The sequence below is a fragment of the Indicator indicator genome, chromosome 6 (assembly GCF_027791375.1).
Source record: "Indicator indicator isolate 239-I01 chromosome 6, UM_Iind_1.1, whole genome shotgun sequence".
Taxonomy (NCBI): domain Eukaryota; kingdom Metazoa; phylum Chordata; class Aves; order Piciformes; family Indicatoridae; genus Indicator; species Indicator indicator.
The window spans coordinates 15063378-15085556 of record NC_072015.1 but is presented as its reverse complement, the minus strand read 5'-3'; the positions used below and the strand labels follow the sequence as shown (position 1 = coordinate 15085556).

The 22179-nt window shown below is 45.4% G+C and overlaps 1 protein-coding gene across 3 annotated transcripts in view; it reads left to right on the top strand.

The window, feature by feature from the left end:
* The first annotated feature begins 1705 nt into the window (after window positions 1–1705).
* Window positions 1706–22179, top strand: part of SLC22A23 (solute carrier family 22 member 23) — a 94028-nt gene continuing 73554 nt past the window's right edge. For all 3 annotated transcript variants that reach the window (XM_054381704.1, XM_054381705.1, XM_054381703.1), the window contains exons 1-2: window positions 1706–2245; window positions 20556–20659. In XM_054381704.1, coding sequence (XP_054237679.1) covers window positions 1706–2245; window positions 20556–20659 — 644 coding nt within the window. The remainder of the gene's footprint in view (window positions 2246–20555; window positions 20660–22179) is intronic.

The window sequence follows — 22179 nt, the reverse complement described above, 5'->3', positions numbered from 1 at the left end:
ACCAGAGGAGGTTTAGGTTGGACATGAGGGACGATTTCTTTCCCAAAAAGGGTTGTCAAGCCCTGGTACAGGCTGCTCAGGGCAGTGGTGGAGTCACCATCCCTGGAGGGATTTAACAGCCACATAGCTGTGGTGCTGAGGGACATGGTTTACTTGTGGCCTAGCAGTGCTGGGTTAACGGCTGGACCCGGTGATTTTAAAGGTCTGTTCCAACTAAAATGATTCTGTGGTTCTAGTGTATGATTCAGTGATTATTGTTTTTTTAAAAGCTGTACTAATTTGATAGGCTGACTAAAGCAACACAGCTAAGTCTCCTGACACCCCTCTAGGTCTCACAGCCTCTTCGATTTTGAGTTCCTCTTTCCAGCTCTGTCTCCTCTCCACCCTCCCACCTCCAGCCACCGATGGCCCCTTGGCTCCCGGTGCGGAGCTCCTCTAGCCGCAGCTTCACTGCATTATTAAACACATACCGTGTCAATAATTGATACGGAAACAACTGTGCGCTGTATAGCCGGGCCAACCCCGACCCTGGCCACAGCCCTGCCTGCCCTGGCGCTCTACCTGCCCCGGCCCTCCGGAGCCCCGCACGAAGCCCGCCCTGCGTCTTCCCTCTCCCCGCCCCGCGGCACCGGCCCGCCCCCGGCGGCGGCTGGGTGGCTGCAGGGGTGGCTGTGCCGGGTTGGGCCGTGCCGGCTCGGCGGGAGCAGGTCCGGTCGCCGGTACGGCGGGAGGCGGAGCTGAGCGGCGGGACTGGGCTGGCAGGTGGGGGCTGCCGGGAGGCGGAGGGTGAGGAGCTGGGGCGGGGGGTTGTCCGCCCTTGGAGATTGCGGCCGGCGGTACGGCTCGGATCGCTGAGGAACGGCGGTCCCCACAGCTCGGGCCGTGGAGGGGCCGGTGGCGGGGCCCCGCGTTGCAGGGGCAGATGTTCGGGACTGGGGCTTGCGAGAGGCCGATGGGGGGGTGCTTGGGACTGCTGCTGCCGCTGCTGCTGCCGCGGCCGGACCCTTAGGTGTGCGGGAAGTGGGGAAGCCGCGTCGGGAGCTGTTATTTTCTACTCCTCCTTCCTTTGCCTTCTCTCTTCTCCCTCCTCCTCCTCACCAAAACCAGGAGAAGGAGGCGTGTTCGTAGAGCCTTGCTGCACCGGTTTTTCTTGGTTTGTTGTTGCAGGCTTTCGTTCGCGGGGTGGCTTTTGATTGCCTTTTTATTTTCTGAGTGCTTTTATTGTGTTGTTGGTTTTTTCTTTTTTCATTTTCTTTTCTTCCTCCCCCACCCCCCACTATCCCCTTCCCTTTCTCCCTCCCTTTTGGCCCATTGAACGCTTGGATCTGGCTTTATCTTTCCTTTTTTCTTTTCGGCGGTGCCTCTGGGAGGGGGGAAGGGAAAGCGGGGATGAGTGCAGCTTGACGCACAGCTGAGGGGAGGGGGGGCACCGCCGGCAGCTGCAGCGGTTCGTGGCCGCAGGGTGCGGGTGAGGAAGGGAGAGAGCGAGGGGCTTGCTTGGTGCCTCCCCCTTTCCTTCCTCCCCTCCTTCCCATCCCCATCCGTCTCGGGCCCGGAGCCTGTGTGCAATATATTGGCGTTACGAGGTGTGTGTTCGTGGAGGAGAGGAAGGGAAAGACTCGTAAAGGAGTCGGGGCTGCCCCCGGCCCCCCCTATCTATGTGACCCCCCCTCACCCCACCACCCCTCTCTCTCTGGGAGGCTGGATGGCGATAGAGCGGCGCCGTGAGGCGGGCAGTGGGGGCCGGCCGCTGCCGGAGGAGAATGGCTCGGTGCCGGGAGCCGGGGGGAGCAACACCGCCGCCGCGCCCCCCCCAGGGCCGCCCCCCGCCAACGCCGCCGGAGCCGAGATCCAGCCAGTGCCGGTGCCGCCGCCCGCCGCCTGCAGCCCTCTGCTCCTCGACTATGACGGCTCGGTGCTGCCCTTCCTTGGGGGGCTGGGCGGTGGGTACCAGCGGACCCTAGTGCTGCTCACCTGGATGCCGGCCCTTTTCATCGGCTTCAGCAAGTTCTCGGACTCCTTCCTCTTGGACCAGCCCGATTTCTGGTGCCTGGAGGCTGACGGACAGGGTAGCGGTAACTGGAGCGGGTCACTGTCTCTGGGCCACGCCAACCGCAGCGACAATGGCAGCGTCTTCCCCCCACCCGGGTTACCCACCCCTGCGGGGGGCAACGCCAGCGAGTGTGACTGCCATGAATGGCACTACCGCATCCGAGCCGGCCTCGTCCAGAACGTCGTCAGCAAGGTGAGATAGGTGGCTTCCTTTGGCCCCCCTCCCCAGTCAGCCCTCATGGATCCCAACCGCACTCATAACCCATGCTTCCCAGAACAAAGGGAGAAGCTGGACGCGATGTGCATCTGTTGGCAGGTGCCACTGGGTCAGTAAATTGCCCTGTGGGTTACCCTTCAACCAAAAGTAAATCCCTCATCCCCATTGCTTTTTCCCTCCTTGTCACACTGGGTATCCACGCTGTGCGTTTGTATCTTGATGCTAGCTTGCAGCACCAAACTGCAAAGTTGTGTACTGGAACGGGATCTTCAGTAGCTTTTTGGGACCCCAGTGATGACCTCCTGCCTTCTCGGGATGCAAGTGTCAGTGGGAAAAATGCTGCAGATTAGTGTCACCAAGAGGTGAAAAGCAAGGAGTTGCGGAGAAAGCTCTAGTCATGATATCACTCATCTATACTAAAGCAGCCATGCAACCCCAAAACCAGGTTGATTTTTGGAGGAGCTGGTGAGATGGCGACTGTGAGGAAAATGAGAGAAAAAGTCCTGCTGAATTTTTCTGGTTTGTGCTTATTCCCTTGATAGCTGTTTTGGTAGAGCACTAAAAGAAGCAATGGCTCACACAAGTTGTACTCCAAAGGCAGAAAGCGCATGCTGCTCTGTGTTGTGTTTGCTAACACAACGGCTAAAGTGGAGAATCTCTAGTGGGGGTTGTGCTGATTTCTCTGCTCACTTCATATTTGCTAAGACATGCAGAAAAAAAAAAAAAAAAAAAAAAAGCTGTTTTCCAGTCCTAGCCCTGCGAAAGCCCTGCCAGCTGTGGATGGGCCTCACTGGTGTTAACAGGCAACTGTAGTCCTTGGAAATGTAAAATGAAACTGTTAGACCTGGCAAGTTGTTCTGTTAATCTCCAGACCCCCTGCCTAAGATCAGCAAAAATTACTTCCTGCCTGGGAGCAGTGTTTTGGATTAACTATGTTTATCTAGTTGGGGAGAAAGAAATGCAGCAACAATCAGATGAGCAACTTGATCGTGCTTTGGTTAGCACGGGTCCTGTTTAATCATTGAAAATTACTTTGGTTTTTCTTTGTGTGCCTTGAAGGCGTGTGCAGCAGGGGGGAATAAGCAGGTAAAGCTAATCCCTCAAAACCTTGAACCCAGAATGAATAAAAAGAAAAACCCAAACAACCCGAAAGTGATCCAGCTATGGCCCTTTCATGAGAATAACACATGGTGGACTTGATCAGTTTGTGATGTAGAAGTGCATAATGAAATTTGGATGTTTAAGAGGCAGATTTTCATCTTTTTAGAACCAGGGACTGAGATATTTGTATGTTTTGGGTTTTAACGCTGAAGCTTAAGTGTGATAAAAATGATCCTGAAATATTTATTTCTAGTGTGAAGTGTAAAAAAACCAAAATGTTTTTGAGATGTTTGAGTCTTTTGAAGGTCATCATCACGTTGACCACAGAAGGTCAAGGGAGAGTTAGTTGGCTATGGTGCATGCTTCTTTAAAAATAACATAAAAAATATTCCTTGGAAGAACTTGTGGTAAAGGGCAGATCAATTTTAAGGGGTAAATAAACATCTGTGGTCCCTGCTGTCTTATTTTCTATTAGAAAGAATAATAATCATGTTCTGAGTCAATGGGTTTTTCCAGCGAGGAGTTTTAATTTTGTTGTGTGCTGGCATCCAAAAACTTGGCAGCTTTCTTGCTTTCATTTGTAATCCCCTGTAATTATAATTAGGCTGTTTTCTTGGGGTCAGGATTCCTCCTTCGTTTGTGCTTTGGGTTTGTTTTGGGGGTTTTCTGGGTGGGTGTGCTGTCTGTTTTTATACTAGTGAAGAAAAAAAGGAGAAACCCAGGCTGAGTATCAGCGTAGCTTCATTCAGACTTCCTTTCTTTTAACCCCCCAGGAGCTCTGATACTGTGGGGGTAATTTTCATTGCTGCTAGTTCCTCTTAAGTGCATCCCACTGTCCTTTGTGGGAAAGAGCTGCCCTGGGTGCATTTAGAAGACTGTATGTTCAGATCTCCCTTAACTTCCTTCAAAAATACATTTATTTCTGTAATGTATTATGCAATGTTCTCATCTTTCTAAATAGAGTTTTATTAAATCTTAGTCTATGGTAGCCAAGGGTTATATTGAAATATCATAGAGCGAGCCAAAAGTGTATTAATAAAAAAAAATGCACTTTTGTTTGGCCAGTAAATCCCCTTGGTTCTCATCCTTGGTGGCTGGGTGCTCCATCATTGTTTTATCTTCAGAAATGATGAAACAATTGTGGTGATGTAGCACAAAGCCCTGTGTTTTGTTGATCTATGTGCAGGTGAGACATAACTATCCTCCGTTCCTTGGGAGCAGATTGCTGTCCTTACACTGTGTTAAGTTTCACAGTCTTCTAATGGGACACTCATCAGATGTTGTCTTTCTGTCTAGGCTTTCTCAGCACTCCCTTCCCCAGTGCCCATTTTCTTCCAACACGTGTTCTGCTTGGGACTGATGGAATGGAGATCTCGCTGTTTCTGACCTGCATTGCTGAGCCCCACTTCTCTCTGAGTCTTTGCTGGAGTCTTGCACCTTCCTTGGAGAGTGGCATTGCCACGGTGGGCCCTGCCATTGTCCTGACCTCCTTGACTAAGTCACTAGGAACAGTTCTTTTTATAGGGCTGCCAGTCATTGAAACTGGAAATGGTAAGAAAGGATGTGCTGCTTATTATTTAACACTGTTGAAATATGTGTAGGGAAGAGGTCAGATGCATAATTTAACCACAGGGATTCCAGTGGTCATATTAAATCACCCATCTGAGCTAATGTCTTGACTTGGGACGTAAATCTTGGACTTTAGGTAGGTTTGTATCTAAATATCCTCCTTTTAGGATAGTTTGCTTGGAGGCTTTTTCAGCACTAAATGCTTCTTTGAGGATTTTCATCTGCTTTTTATCACAACATCAGTGTTACCATACTGCTGTGAAAGGAAGGCATGCATATTGTTTGTGAGCAATGTGTCCTGGCTAGTTAAACAAAATAAAAATTTCTCTCACCACTGTCCAAAGGGAGGATGCTGAGTTACGCTCTCCTTTCTTACCATGGAGAAACCTGAGGTCTTGTTTCACCCATCTGAAGTGATGCTTCAGGTAATTTGTTAGCAATATGACAATTAAACACGTGCAGCCATGAAGCCTAAAAGAAAATTGGGAGTGTGTTCTTATCAGGTACTTTCTACTCTCGCTAACTTCTAACTTCTCATTATCTACCTTCTCATTAACTTTTTACAAAGACGTGTAGTGATAGGATGAGGGGTGATGGCTTCAAACTGGAAGAAGCTTGTTTTAGATTAGATATTAGGAGAAATTTCTTCATTAAGAGGATGGTGAGGCTCTGGAACAGTTTGCCCAAAACAGTTGTGGAGGCTCCAACCCTGGAAGTGTTCAAAGCCAGGTTGAATGGGGCCTTGAACAACCTGGCGTAGGAGGAGGTGCCCCTGCCCTCTCTAGGGGAGTGAGAACTAGATGACCTTTAAGGTCTTTTCCAACCCAAATAATTCTGTGATTCTCTGTTGCCTGGGTCTTCTGACCATCTGTAGTCTCGAGGCACAGTTTTCACAGAGACTCTTAGTTACAGGATTGATGGTTGTTGATTCCTCCCCCCCTGCCCCCGGTTACTAGGATGACCTCTCCCCCATGTCCAATTGCATTATGTGGTGGGGTTGGTTGTTATTGTGAATGTTCATTTGTATAATGGGCACCAAAAGCTGACGAAGGGCAGGAGGTGAGGCTTGATTAAATTGCAGTGGTTGATGGCACAGCATCCCACTGCGCGTGCCCGCAGCCCTCCAGATCTTTCCACCTCTTGGGGATGGCGTAGAGGGAAGTGGTTAGTTGAAGGCTGCATTTTAATCACCCAGAGCAATTATGTAATAATATTTCATGTCTAGTCACAAGGGAATTCCTGTTGTGGCTGCTTTTCAGCTCCAGATGCCTTGTTTTGCTGCAATGCCGTTCTCTTGGCTCCCTGCTTCCCACTTCATTTGGGTTGAGTCATCTTCTTTCCCAAGTAACGTGCCATCGTTTTACCTATTTGCCGCTGGTTCGATTGCTCTCATGCCAGTCTGGCTGAGCCTCTAGCAGACTGTCCCCTCCAAAAAAGCAGATCTTAATTCAGGACAACCAAACGGTCCAGGGGCAATGCTGTCTTGGTGTGAACTTGGACTGCTTCAGGCTGTGATGTGATTCTCTTTGTTCCTACAAGGGAAGATGCCTGTTTCCTACCAGCCTTAATTTCTCTCGCTGTTGTGGCAATTTTGACACTTTTTCTGGACACACCTTCAACTGATTCAGTTTGCAAACCTGATAAAAAGCCTCTCTGTAATTACATTTGTTTCCTGATTATCTTTTTTTTTTTTTCCTGGGTTTTCTGCAGGATTAATGAAGTGAAATGGCTCTGTGCAGTGAGATATGCCCTAGACTGTAGTTGTGTCTCATGGGATTATTCTAGGTATCTGCAAGTAGCCAGACATGGCACAACAAAGAGTGTGTGTAATTACAGTGATGATGAATATGGCACTGCCTGTGGCGTGATACTTTTGGAGTAGGGAATAGGTGTCCATTTCAAGTGGACTTCCAGCATATAGTTGTTAATTAATTTTAAGGAACCACTGTGGTGACATCCTTCCCAAAATAAGAGCTGTGCTACCCTTGCCTCCTCCAATTTGTGCTTGAAATCTCCCTTGTTTCTGTATATCCTCCAATTGACTGGTCTCTGCAAAGTGACTTCAGAAATGCTGATTCTTCTTTTTCCCCAACAACTGCTGGGATGTGTCTTGTCAGTGCTAGTACCTGGCTGAGTGGCTTCTGCATAGTCCCAGATCAATGAAAACCTCAAGTTATGATACCCAGTGCAGTAGCTGGGTCAGAAGTGGCAAGACTAAAGTCATCCATGCCCTTGCTTCACTTGTATGGATTGAAGGGGTGTAGGGACCTGCAAGCAGAGACAAGCAACAGACAGAAGAATTGTTCTAAATGTCTTTCAGACAAGGCTTTGAAATGTCTCTCTTCTCCTAAACCCTCCAATGTGAGGACAGGCTGAGACAGTTGGGGTTGTTCACCCTGGGGAAGAAAAGGCTCTGGGAATACCTTATGGTGATCTTTCAGTACTTAAAGGGGCTGATAAAATGTTGGGCAGAGACATTTTTAGCAGGAATGGGGTGATGGTTTTAGAGTAAAAGAGGGGTGTTTTAGACTAGGTACAAGGAAGGAATGTTTTATGCTGACAGTGGTGAGACATTGGCCTGGTTTGCCCAGAGAAGTGGTAGATGCCCCATCCCATGAAACATTCCAGTTAAGGTTGGTTGGGGCTCTGAGCAACCTGCTGTAGTTCTAGATGTCCCTGCTCTTACTGCAGGGTGGTTGGACTAAATGACTTTTAAACGTTCCTTCTAGGCAGTGATTCTAACAGGTGCTGAAGGGGTCAACAAGTCCCTATGGTCAGAGGTATCTAGGAGCACTGCCAGACCAGAGCAAACTTCTGCTTTTTTTTTGTTTGTTTGTTTTTATGTTTTATGGCTTCCTCAGGTATGGGAGAGATCATAGAGGTTATTTTTAACCCTTCCCTCAGCAAGTTACCTGGTAAAGAGTTAGTGGTTCTTGCAGGGGCAAGAAATGTGCTTGTTAGGCAGGGACTGAGGAGAGCTGATGACCTGCTTGGACACCCTGACTGTGGTGGTGTAGTCTTCTGGTCATCAGGGTAGTCATGAGCAATACTCCAAACCAATGGGGCAAGTTTCTGTCTGATTGATGGGAAGGAGGGGGATGGCTGTTTGGGAACAGTACCTGCAGTTTCTGGGTGTAAAGGACTGTCCTCTGCCTGCCTGCCTAGAAACAGCAAATTTACCTCCTCTTTGAGATAAAAGGTATGATGTCACCAGACTATAAATACTTATTTAGTGAGCCTGGTCATAGTTCTTATTTGTTATATACAAGCCCAAAAACTGTTGAAGCAATTGACCTAGAGAACAGAGACTTGGTTAAGATCAGTTCTGACATCAGAACCCAGGTAGTCTTACGTTTTATATCTAGTATGGATTTTTATTTCATTAGAGGGAATGTACATAGAGCTAATTCTTACTATCATCCTTAAGACAAAGCATCTCAGATACAGGAACCTAACTTCAGCCCCACATAAATAATGTGTAGCACTGGTAGAAGTTACAATCTTCCAAAAAAGGTAATTTCATATTGAAATATCTTGAAGTAATTCCCAACTTTCCAAGGCTTGCTGTTGAGCTCTTCCTATTCCTTGCTTTCTGTATGTATGTCAAACAACTGTTTGTTTGGTTTTGTTTCCACTCCCTGACACATCCTGTATCTCAGTCATTCGTTTAAACAGACGTACCCTGCCCGTCCTGTGGCAGAAGTCGCAGGCTGTGGTGTGTGTTTACTGGCTGCTTAGGCAGTCTAATCCCAAATTTCCAAAGTGTACTAACAGTTTTAGCTCTTCTTACTTGGGCTACAAGGGTGAGACTATGAAAGCTGACCTCATGTTTTTCTGAAGGAGTTTGTCAAAGAGGAGGAATGAGCACTTCAGATAGCAACTAATTTGGAGTCAGTTGGGAGAGAACATTCCATGATGCTCTGAAATGCTGGTTGTTCTACCAAAATACAAGAACAACAGACTAAAGAAGTGAATATATCCTGATGCTAATTTCTGGGATGCCCATTGAGATCCACAGGTAGCAAAGCTAGGAGGATGGGGAATGCTTTTGAGATGTAGGGGCTTCCCTACATTCACCTAGTCCAGCAGAATGTGATTTATGGTTACCCTTCTATGCTGTTTTCAGCAGGGTGGTCTGGTTCCCTGGAAGAGGTTTTTTTTTCAACTCCAGACAGTTGTGGAGGAATTAATTTTGGCTCAAGTAGTGTCTCCCGGTTTCTCTGCAGCGCTCTGGAGCTGCCTGCTTGCCTCCTGGCCTCCAGAGCAAAGTCCATGGCTGTGCATACAGAGTTGCAATGTCCACCCAACAAATATTATTGTGGACAAGAAGTATAAATTAAATCATAACACTTTTCCCCCTGCTCTGTCTCCCAGGGTTGTGTAAAACATTGTCAGAAGACAAGCCTGACAGACTAGTTCCATATTTTGATTTGTAAAACAAATGGAATATTTTTTCCTCCTTTCTTCCTTCCCCTTAATATTTATGTCTGAATCAATACTAGATCCTGTTTTTTTCCCCTTTCCCTCTTCTTCTTGCCTGAATGATAATAACTGTAGACCTTGAATGATCAGAGGGCAGGGTCACAGCAGCCGTAATTGCATGGCAGAATGAGGGTGGCTGATCCTTTTCTCTATGGTGACTTTGAGCAAGTGTTTCTCATGAGGAATGGCTTCCTTCTCTTGTCTCCTCCTTCCCCCTTTTTCCATTTCAGAGTTTTATGCTGTGCTTGACATCTTCAACTTCTCTCACTGATTTTTCAGAGGCCCCTATAAGACAGTAAATTAGGTTTTGCCATCTCACCAAGATCTGTGTTTTATGTGTGTGCAGTTTTGGCAGCCTGAAAAATATCAGTCCTCAAAGTGTTAACTTGTTTTTGATAACCAGATGATAGAAACTGTTAATATTTAACTAAAACATTGCTGGTTGGTGGTTTTTTTTTTTTTCTTTTTATATATGGCTTCTATTTAAAGTGCTCAGACCTGCTCTAAATACAAACCTGAAAAGCAGTTTAACTCTTTCTTTGGTTGATGAAATCAGTCCCAGCAGCATATACTTTGTTCAGAATGAAGGTTTTCAGCTGAAAACTGAGGATGGCACTTGAAAATCATTGTTCTGTGTGTACCTGAGTCCTAGTGATGGGTGCTGTTGCTTGTGGTCTTTTCATGTAGCTGGAGGGAGGCAAACAGCTACAGGTCTTGTATCAAAGAATAGATGTAAAATTAAAATCAGTTTTGTGACAGTGGTTCCTAATGATGTCAGAATATGTGTCGAGAAGATACTTAACTGCAGCACAGAGATGCGGAAGAGAGATGGAAATAATCCTCACCTAGCTCTCTGGAAAATTATGAATATAATATTAATGAAAACTACAAGCAAGATCTTGTATCTCTCAACTCTTTTGATGTTAGATGTCATTACTGAGTTGGAAAAAGCAAAGCAGATTGCATCAGCTGAGAAACCAGTTAGTTGACTAATCTGGGGAGGGTGAAAGCTGGAGAAGATCAGAATGTATCAGAATAAACGGAACTCTTGCTACTGAAATTGAGAGTAGTGACACAAGTGGGTGGTGTATGGATGCTACTAAAATTGATTTAATCATGTTGAGTATTCATAAGACTGTCATATGATTAACAAATCAGGATTTAATTGTTAGCGTATTAGTGATGGTTATTTACTTAGCAAACTTCCTTCTTCCCTCTCCCGTTGGGGAAAAGAAACAGACCTGTGATGAGAGCAAGGTTGTGAAACAGAAGACCTAATTGCTCCTGATTGAAGTGTGAAGTTGAAGGGTAGATGAAACTTCTCCAGTTCTGCGGTGGTTCAGGTGGCCTCTTGTTATCTTGGGACTCTGCTCGGTGGATAAGCTCAGAGGGTCTTTCTTGCTTATGGCACAGACTAAAGAATGATTTTGTGCACAGCACTTGATTCAGTCTTTTCTAGCTTTACTGAAACAAAGTCAGTTTGTGGCCTTTTGGCACAACGAACTTGTGGCAAGTTTGGGGCTTGTTTTGGGCTTGTTTTGTGATCGCAGTGTGGGCTGAGCCATCTTGCCATGCTGGGGAGAAGGCTCTCAGAGGTGAGCTGTGATTGAAAGGTGTTAGATATGACACAAGATTGCCCTGAGGTAATTAATATTGGAAGTAAAGTATCTCTGCTTCTCTGATCACAGGCAGGATAACATGACTTGTGCTTTAAGTGCCCCATCCTTGGGAGGAGTTTGTAAACCAGAAAATGCCAGTTTATGTACCAGTGTTTAAAACAGTGGTGTGTGGCAGCATGGCCCCAAGCGTCTGTGCTTTATTCAAGGCTGAAATACCAGGCTTTTAAAATATACACTTCAAAAACTAATGTGGAGGTTTCACAGCTAAGGCATGCACATTTTAAAAAAGTGTGTGTTTTTTTAGAAAAAAAAAAGTAGTCTTTTGAAGGATGTCTTTCAGCAACTTTAACCATGTTAACCATTAGGGAAATTTGTGAAGCCCATGGTTCTGCAGTCTTGGGCTGTTTTGCAGGGCTGGAAACTGTTTTCCTAGGTACGCGAAGCTGCTTTCATACAATGCTGCACGATCTAATTATATCTTTCTTGGAAGACTGCAAAGCATGTGTCCTCTGGCTCACGTGCCCTCTCCTCTTTCTCTCTTCCCCTGTTCTCCTCCATCCCCATGTCCCCCAAACCTTTGGCTTTGTGGTAGTAGCCAAAAGTAGTTTCTTTGTTTTATTTTTTTATGTTGTCCAGGCTGTTTCTCATGTCTGTGATTAAAGCAACCTGATGCTTTCTGTGTAGGTGACCTCGTGCTTGCTGTTCTCCAGTGAATTTGCTGGGCTGCAGCTTTCCCTGACAGGTGCCTGCCATGCTCAAGAGGGATTTACTGGTTTCCTAGAATGAAAAGTGCATAAAATGTTGTTACTACCATAGGAAAAATAAATTGGATAAGAAGCCGAGCAAAACAAACCCTCATATCTGAGTCAGCAGGCTCCAGTGTGTGGAAATAAGGACTCCAGATGTGTCAGGAATGGGAAGGAGGCAGAAATTGAGCACAGGGTGATACTCTGGTACTCACAGTATCTCCTTTTACCTCAGTAAAAAGCAAGCTTGGATGATTATAAATACCATCTCCAAATACCATGATATACTTATTCAGTAGAAACGTGCTTTGGAAGGATTTATCTTTAGGAGGCCCTAAGCACTTAGGCACTAGTGGAAGATTTTCAGCCAAAGCATCTGCTTATCTAACTTTCTTCAGCATTATCATGTACTCAGCGCTTGGAGGTCTAGCATTGTGCAGAGAGGAAGCAGCTTAAAAGTCAGGTGTTGACTGTGTCATGATTTGAGGCATTCCAGCGTGGGTGGTGTAGTCTACTTGGAGTGGCTGTTCAAAGAAAACAAAGAAAGAGACCTGGTTTGTTGTTGTTCTTGTGTTTTGTTTTGTTTTGTTTTGTTTTTTTTGACTCTGCTGGTCTTACCTGGGTAACAGAAGTGTCCAATACAAACACAAGGAAAAATCTAGATTAGGAGTGTTCGGTTCTGAATGTGGCTGATGAAAGAAAGAAGTCATCATTCATTTTTATACCTTCTTCTCAAGTCGTCTGGGATTTTTTCTTTCTTTTTTTTTTTTTCCTTCACTCTTCTTAATGTTATCACTTTGGAATGTGACCTTCTCGATACTTTCACTCAGCTGCTTGTATGTTCTCAAGAACACTTTACTGACTTTTAAGCTACAGATTGGAGAGTGCTTTGTCTGGCTGTTGGGATCTCAGAGGGGAGACATCCTCACTCTGAACCTTGAAGGTTAAATAGTTTAAATGGCCTGTTGTTACCAAGGCTGAGAGGCAGATGCAGAGATACCTGTTGGCAGTAGGACCACCCCAGCTTTAAGTGTGGAGGTGGGCTGGCACATTCCTCTGGGAGGTTCCTCCTGCGACCTCTTTAGTGTAGTTTTAAGTGCACAGTTATGTTTTACTGAATATAAATACAAGTTGAGCATCACATGCATGTTCTAGAACTTGTACACTTTCTTTAACCTTAACAATGGAGCCAATGCTTCACGTTTGTTCAGGGGATGAGAAGGGAAGCAGAGAAGTGTTGTCCTTGTAGCAGTCTGGAAGGAGGTTTTGGTGCAGTGGTCTCCAGTGGCTGTAACTTGGAGTATTAGTTTAATACTGGGAAAAGGCCTTAGTGGCAGGTATATCATGGTAGAAGTACTGACACTTTTTGCTTTTCTATTTTGTTATTTTTCAGTACTTTATCTGCTGACTCAGAGCTTTTTCCCCCAGAAATAAGTACCTGGAGGCTGCTTTGGTTGTTTCTTGGTTTTTTTTTTTTTTTGTATGCTTTGTTTTGTTGCATGCATTGCATGAAAAGCATAATTTTAGGGGGGGCTTATTATTTTATATTAAAAAAACCCCAAACCAAAACACACACAAACCCCAAACAAAACCAAACAACCAAACAAAAAAAAGACAAAACAACCAAACAACAACAAAAAGCAACAACAAAAAAACCCAAAGCCGAAACAACCACAAAAACAAACAAACAAACCCCCGAAAAACCAAAACCAAACCAAACAACCCAAACTTCATGGTTTGTACTTTTGGGGGAAAAATGCTCTAAGAGTAGATGAAGACATCATAAATTTAAACTCTCAGTGGATGAGGTGTTTATATAAAGAATGGATTCTAGTGCTGTGCAGGGAAAATTGACAGGGCTTGATTAGGAAAAGCTGAAGCAGGAAGGAGGAACAAAGGAAGACAATATCTGACGTGTATGGAACATAATGAGAAATGACAGATTCTTATTTTAATTTACTGGTCTTCAAATTGTCACCTCCTGCAGATGAGCTTGTGGCTTTTTGCCAAGAGGGACCTGGAGCTTCTGTGATGAGCTGTGGCACATGTGATAGGGCTCCCAAGGTGAGACCTTCTCTCCAGGGCTGGGGTCAAGAGGCTTCATGCAGTGTGTGGGGCATATCATGTGCCTCAGAGCAGAGTCTGTCAGGGCTGTCAGAGCAGCTGGGTGCTGCCTTGCTAGGGAAGGATGAAGCGTGTAGCTTCGTTTTTGCCTTAGGTTCTTGAGGCAGCTGCTTGGGTTACTCTCTGGTCTCCTTGTGCTGAAAGCAGTCCAGAGAGCAGTCAGAGCAGGGCTGTGATCCACCAGCAGGCTGTCTGGGGAAGGATCTGCTAAATTTATTTCAGCAATGATCTGGGCATTGGTCTTTGGAAGCGGCTTGAGAAGCCACAGTGTAGAGAGAGTGTGCATGTCCAGCTCTCCCCTCATGGGCTCTTTATGCCAGGCTCTGGGCAAGTGTCAGACCAGAGCATCTCTCTTCCTGCCTTTTTTGGATCTTTCTGCTAGAAAGCAGCTCTGCAGAGAAGGCCTTGGGAGTGCTGGTGGAAAAAAGTTCACCATCAGCAAGCAATGTGCTCTCATGACCAAGAAAGCCAATGGCATTAAGAAGATTACGGCCAACAGGCCAAGTTTTATCTCCCTCTTCTCTGCCCTAGCGAGGCCACATCTGGAGTATTATGTCTGGAGTATTATCTTCTGGGCTCCCAGGTCAAGAGGGACAGGGAACTACTGGAGAGAGTGTCCAACAGAAGGCTGTGAGGATGATGAGGGGACAGGAGCATCTTTCTTATAAGGAGAGTCTGACAGACCTGGGGCTGTTTAGGCTGGAAAAGAGAAGACTGAGAAGGGTTCTTCTCAATGCTTATACATATCTAAAGGGTGGAAGTCATGAGGATGGGGCTGGGATCTTTCCAGTGGTGCCCAACGACAGGACAAAGGGCAACAGGTACAAACTAGAACACAGGGAGCTGAAGGAGAAAGATCTTTACTTTGAGGATGATGGAGCCCTGGAGCAGGCTGCCCAAAGAGGTTGTGGAGTCTCTGGAGACATTTCAAAACCCATCTGGGATTTGTGTTCCTCTGCAGCCTGATCTAGGCATGCTTGAGTTAGCAGGGGGAGGTTGGACTAGATGATCTCTGGAGGTCCCTTGCAACCCTCACCTTTGCTCTTTTGGGGGACAGAAAGATCTGCCTTGTACGTTTCCATGTGATCAAGGTGAAGGTAGAATAAACCAAATCCTTGGTGGGCATCTTATTATGACCTTGTGGGTATTCAGTGTGCTTAGATGCCACAGGCAGCAGCATGGCCCCTGGAGAACAAGTGCTTTGAGGCAGGAGCCCTTAATTGAGACAGTTCACATTTGTAGTAACAAACACCCAGTCACACTTGTGACTTTTACAGCTTAACTTCAGTGCAAATACTGACTCACTGCATGAGCCCTGTCCAGGTTTCCACCCCTTGTAAAGGACTTAGAGGAAGGTTACTTGATTGGTGTGTTACCTTCTGCCAGATGTCTTCCCAAGCATCTCCCATTTCCAGTACTCCTCCATCCTGATGTGAAGAGTACGGTGACTCACAGCACAGGTGGTGACTCACCAGTATCAATTAAACATTAGGATCCTGAAGGTGTGACTCCTTAAGCTTTAGGGGAAAAAACCTGCTGTCACAACATGAAAGAAACCTGTGCAGTGTATTGCACCCCTGCATAGGTGGCAAATTCTCTCCATTGCTGCACTGCCAGGAAATAAAAACACCTAATTTTTACATGCTCCCTTTCCACCAGTGTATTTTGTAAACAATTATTTGTGTTTTAACATAACAATGCAGTCCTGTTGGTTTAGCAAGTCAGAAGGAAGACAGATGGAGGACAGAAAGACAGACAAAACCGAGGGACACAGAGAAGTAAGTCCCAGGGAGCACTGTAAATTTAGCAGCATCCTTCTTTCAGTGGAAGTGGGACCTCAGGGGATTTAGCCAGAGCAGTTAGAGGATTTAATGGTCTCCCCCCTGCTTGTAACAGGTTAATCTACCTTTTGTAAGAGGTGGTAGAGGATTAGTGTCTAGTCTCAAGCCAAAACAATCTCCAAGTGCAGATTTACATGGAGTTCCATTTGAGCTGTCATCAGTGCTGCCCAGCCCAGCATTTTGTTCTGCAGGGACATGGAAACTTGTCACTCCTTTCTTTGTGGAGCAAATCTGAGTGTTGTGTTTGAGGGACAGAACTCCTGGCACTGTCAGCAGGACCTGCTATAGCTTCTGCTATGTTTGCTTTGTGTGGGCACTGTCAAATACCCTCTGCTCTGCCTAGCCTGGGTGCGCATGCAGAGGGAGGCATCACTGATGCTGTATGATGGTTCCTGCTTTATTTCTAGGTCTTCAAAGCTGAGGCTGCAGTCCTCTTCCATGAGGACTCTTCCTTTTCCGACTGGCTCTTCCTGTTCCATGGTGAATGGAAGGGAAAGCACAGGTTTCTGGCAGAATTCCTGCACTTCCAGCATGAGGAAACTTTGCTGGTTTGCTCTGCTGCTGTGTGAAGATGGGTGGGATGATACACTACCTATTAAATATGAATTCTGTCCTATAAATGTCATCTTCACCTGAGGCTGCTTTTGACTGCAGCATCCATTTTTCTTTTATGCCCTCTTCTTCTTCTTCTGTCTCTTTGTGAGTCAAATGCTGCTGTGGTACCCACTGCTGTCCTGCCAGATTTATTTTGGATAACCGCTTGGTGGTAGGTGACTTCTCTCTGGTTTGTGGCAGCCTCAATGTTGGCAAGTTATTTAGGGATGTGGCAGATTCTCTGGAAGTTTGCACTGAAACAACTGTTGAAATATTTCACCGTTTCCCTATTTACAAGTGCTGAGGGGTTTGGAGAACGAGAGGTTTGGAGAAGGTCAAGGGCTGCCTGTGTCTGTCTAGGGCCTTGGGGCTCAGCTTTGATTTATGTTGGCTGCAGAGTGAGGGCTCAGCCTAGGGCAGGAAGGGGCCAGGCACAAGGTTTGGAAGGAAAAACATGTTTTTATTTTCAGAGCAACTGGGGAGTTGGGCAACAGCCTTAAAAATAAACAAACAAACAAAGACTTGCAGATAAGTTGTCAAGCAGAGTGGGAGCATTTTAGGCACTACTGAAGGGCGTGCTGCTGGATTGACGTTTCTCAAGCATTTAAACTGTTGCTCTGGTGCTAGTGTGCCCAGCATGGTTCAACATCTGTTGTTCTAGTCTGAAGTTTCACAACAGCCCTTCATGAGATTTTGGCTCTTTCCAACCATGAACCTTTACCTGTAATCTAGGACAGCACATACCCCACCTAGGGCTTGGGTCAGGGCCAGCTCTCTTTGACTAACAGTAGTAAGCTGTGAAAATGAAAAGGTACCACAGAAACTCATCATGGTAGAGGTTGGAAGGGACCTCTGGAGATCATCTAGTCCACTCCCCATGCTAAAACAGTGTGACCAGAGCAGGTTTCCCAGGATCACAGTGTCCAGGTGGGTTTGGAAACTTTCCAGATGAGACTCCACAACATCTCTGGGCAGCCTGGTCCAACCAGGCAACAGCCTGGCAACCTCACAGGAATGAATTTTTTCTTCCTGTTAAGGTGGAACCTCCTGGGTTCCAGTTTCTCTCTATTTCCCCCTGTCCTGTCACCACTGTGAAGAGTCTGGCCCCATCCTTTTCCTTTCCACCCTTTAGCTGTTGATAAGCACTGAGAAGATCCCCTCTTAGTCTGCTCTTCTCCAGGCTGAACAGCCCTATGTCTCTCAGCTTTTCCTCAGAGAGATGCTCCAGTTCCCTAGTATTCTTTGTAGCATCTACTCTCTCCAGTAGTTACCTGTCTTTGCTGAACTGGGGAAACCAGAACTGGACCCAGTGCTCTAAATGTGGCCTCACTAGGGCAGAGTAGAGGAGGAGGAGAACCTCCACTGACCTGGTCACGCTCTTCTTCAGACATCCCAGGAGACCACCTGCAGCAGGATATCTGCTGTTTCTTTTTGCAATTGGATGATAGTGCCATTCCTCTGACAACAATACAATTAGAAATTAACAACTTGTAGAGCTAGCTTTAAAAAAAAAAGTTCTGGTATAAATGCAACTATTGTTAAACAACTTAATTTGTTCTCTACAAACAAAAATGGTTTCTCGGCTTTAAGCAGCATATAGCCCTTCTGGGCTGTGAAAATTAACCTAGGGCATTTCAAAGTCTGCCTGGAGCTCAGACATATCTCCCAAACTTTGTTTGGTTCATGGCTTCTCTGGGCAGATGTTGCTCTTTGCTAACTGGAGGTTGGTTCTATAATTATAAATATTTGGAATTGCATTTCTCCCACTTGCTAAATACTATTAAAAAGTCACTGTCTTTGGAGAGCAGTTCTTGCTGCCTTGCTGAGCTGTTTGCCACAAAGAACTTCAAGCCATTTGGTGGAAAAAAAAGTACTTGCTTTTGGTTCCTTAGTGTTTTCAGTGCGTAGGTTGGAGGTTCATATATATACATGTCCTACCTTATGCAAGTCAGTGCAGCGAGGGGCTCAAAAATACATGTAGCTGAAGCAAGAAAGCCTGAGCCTGAGAACTGGTGAGGGTTTTTTGGCCACAGAAGTGCTGTACTTGCTGATGGGATGGTGTCTTGTAGGGAGGATGTCTCCTGTGATATTGAACCAGTAGGCTGAATCAGAACTAGCCTTGTTTGTGGAAGGACTCATCTCATTGAGCTCTTTGGGCAGAAGCTTTCTTTGGAAGTTGCATCTGAATTAAAAATTGTGCACCTTCATGGGTTTTGGCCATGAAACTTCAGTAACTGGTGACAGAAGAGCTGCTGCTACTCTGTTACCCCCAAGCAGCCATTTCTTCTGCAGAATTTCAGTTGTGGAGGATCTGACTCTCCAAAGTTACCTTTCTTTTTTCTGACATGAGTCTGGCTCCCATTACCATCAATATTTGAGCACTTCACAAACCATGAGCAAATGTTTCTTCCTATGTTTATTCAAGGGTATAAAGGTATTCTGCATTCTCTACATGGAAGAGATTGAGGTACTTGTCTGAGGGAAATGAGGATGTTGTGCTAAAGCCAGGAAGGCAGCCTGGTTCTCCTGAGGCTCAAATCCCTTTCGGAGGGAAAATGTCCTAGAGTTTAGGGAAGGCTCACTAGAAACTTTGTTGCTCCTCTTTCTCATGAGAATGAGGTCGTGTCCTAATGACAGGGCCTGAAACAGTCGATGTTTTGTCTCTTGGGACAGAAAGGGTGATTTCAGCGTCTAGAAGGTTGAGGGAGGTTCTCCTTCCTCTGTCCTCTCCCCTAGTGAGACCACATCTGTAGCATTGTATCCAGTTCTGGGCTCCCCAGTTCAATGCCCAATGACAGGACAAGGGGCGATGGGTGGAAGTCAAGGCATAGGAAGTTCCATGGAAACATGAGGAAAAATTTTTTTGCTGTGGGGGTGATGAATACTGGAACAGGCTGCCCAGAGGGGTTGTGGAGTCTCCCTCTCTGCAGATATTCAAAACCCACCTGGATGCTTTCCTGTGTGACCTGGTATAGGTAATCCTGCTCAGGGGGGTTGGACTAGATGATCTTTTGAGGTCTCTTCCAGCCCCTAACATTTTCTGATTCTGGGAAGTGGAACAGGGAAATACCAGTGAGTGTCTGGAGGGCTATGGGGTCGATTAAGGTATTGTAACATCTGTCTTGTCAGGAAAGGCTGAAAGACCTGGTGCTGTTAAGTCTGGAGAAAACAGGGATCTCATGAATGTTTACAAATATCTGAAGGGTGGCTGGCAAGAAGAAGGTGCCTTCTCTTTTCAGTGGTGCTCTGTGATAGGACAAAGGGCAACAGACAAGAACTGGAACACAGGAAATTCCACCTCAGCATGAGGAAAAACTTCGTTACTGTGAGTGTGACAGAGTACTGGAAAAGGATGCCCAGTTTGGTGGTGAAGTCTCCTTCTCTAGAGACTCTCAAAACCTGCCTGGACTTTGCAATCCTGTGTGTGGCCTGCCTTAGGTGATCTTGCTTGGGTAGGGGGCTTGGATTCAATCTCCAGTGGTCCCTTCCAACCCCTACCATTCTATAATTCTATGATTTGTCCTGATGAGTTGTGCCATTAGCCACCACCTGGGAACTGGGATGCTAGTGAACTTGCTCTTAAATTGTCGAGCTTGTTGATGGTGAGATGCTGTAGCTATACAAATGCAGGTCAGGGTTGATCTCCTAAGTAAAAAGTGGTATGACAAGGGGAAGTGGCCTCAGTTTGCACTAAGGGAGGTTTAGGCTGGACACAAGGAACAATTTCTTTCCTGAAAGGGTTGCCAACTCCTGGAACAAGCTGCCCAGAGCAGTGATGGAGTTGCCATCCCTGGAGGGATTTAAAAGCTCTGTAGATGTGGTGCTGAGGGACATGGTTTAGTAGTGAGCTGGCAGTGCTGGGTTAATGGTTAGACTTTATGATCCAAAATGTCTCTTCCAACCAGAACAATTCTAGGATTCCACTGCCAGTGTCTGATGGAGATATGTCCCTTGATCTAAACTCATGGCCTGGAGAGGGTGAGACTTAAATGCTGGATATTTTCATTATATAAAGAGTCACTGAAGTAAATGAGCCTTTAATTTGCTTCTTGAGATCTGGGGTTTGACTGGAGGGGTCAAGCTTTCCTCTGCCATTTTGACGCACTCATGCTAGGACTGAAATTTGGATGAAGCTCTACACTAACATTAATATGTTTAAACACATCTGAGAAACTAATTTATTTCAGTTGTTTGTTTGTTTTACTTCTAGTGGGATCTTGTTTGTGATTCTGCCTGGAAAGTCCACATTGCTAAATTCTCCCTGCTGGTAGGATTAATCTTCGGCCACTTAATAACAGGATGTATAGCTGACTGGTAAGTGAAAGACCTTTTAATGCAATGTAGCTATAAATAAAAATATTAAATATAGTTTTGACTTTCTTCTACTTTATATTCATGAAGAACCTTCGCATAATGATTTCACAGGTTCTGAAAGAAGCATGATGAATAAACAGTTTAAAACTCTGTGCTAATTGCTTGAACTGGGTAATTTATATCAAGGTAAATAACATAAATAAACTATTTGATAGCTGGCTTAGTTCTTGCTGACACAATTTATTACAGCTGTAACACTAGTACAGAGTTGAGTGTTTTCTAATTATCTAAGTGAAGCCTTTAGTTTGGGGTGGGTTTTTGTTTTTTTTTTTTAACCAAGAGATAATGCCAAAGGTAATTGGAGGCATCATTGATTTTACTGGATATAAGACCAGCGCAACAGCAGCCTTGTGCTTACACAGTGTGTTTTGGTGGGTAGAAGGCTGTTTTTTGCAGACCTTTCTACTGTTCTATTTTTAAAGCCCTTGTTAAGCAAACGTTTTGTAATGTTAAGGAGTCACTGACATGTGCTGTTAATATTGGGGTGTTCAATTTAAAAGCTTAAGAGTGAAATTCTTTGCAGTAGTGAAAATATTAGTGGATAACCTGGTTGTGCTGAGAGTTCAGTTTTTACTTAAAGGATCTTGTAGTGCAAAGGAGGGGGGGAGAAATAATTCAAGGCATGACTCAACTGATTCCAGTGGAAACTTGCAGCATTGCAAACAATAGCTCTGCGATGCTGTCCCAGTGTCTTCAGCACAGTTGCCAAAGTTGGTGCTTTAAATGGTCCCAAGTTAACTCTTTTGTCTCTCATTAAAAGAGGAAAGGAAAAAGAAGAGCTGCCTATTAAGGAAAAAAGCCTCAGTGACCCGACACTTAGTTGGGAGAGAAGAGGCTCCCTGAACCAGGCAGAAATTTGTTTCAAGCCTTCATAGCAAAATTGTGTCTTAATTATTGGATACTAAGTTTTGAGGCAAGTGAAGCATCATGGCTGTTCAGTGAAATAAGCAACCTGCTGAAAACCAGTTCAGTTTGATTAGAATGCCAAAGTAAAAAAGGGCTCTAACAACATGTTGGAAGTACAGTGGGGAACTGAATGAGGGATCTTGCTCAGCTCTCCTAAAAAAGGAATTGGCATGGAGAAAGCAGATTTATTCCCAAGTTAGGAAAATGCTGCTATAATTAACAAATAAGTGAACAACTTGTTGCCTAAGGTGCTGACTTCAAGAGAGGAACACAGCAAGCAGATTTAATAGCTCTCTGCCACTGAAAGGAGCATATTGCTCTTCCATCACGCACTTTGGTCCCTGGTGTGCTTTTTGCCGCCCCAGGTGCTTGTTGGCCCCTTCTGCAAGTTGCTTAGCTGAGCTAATGCAGCATAAAATTACCCTGTTAGAAAAATGAGGCATTAATCTCCTTTTTGTCTAGTGAGTTTAAGAGAGCTCAATGAAAATCTGGTTTCCAGTTGTGGAAAAAGAAGAGTTTGATGGCTGGAGGGAGTGGTGACCCCTTGCCCTTTT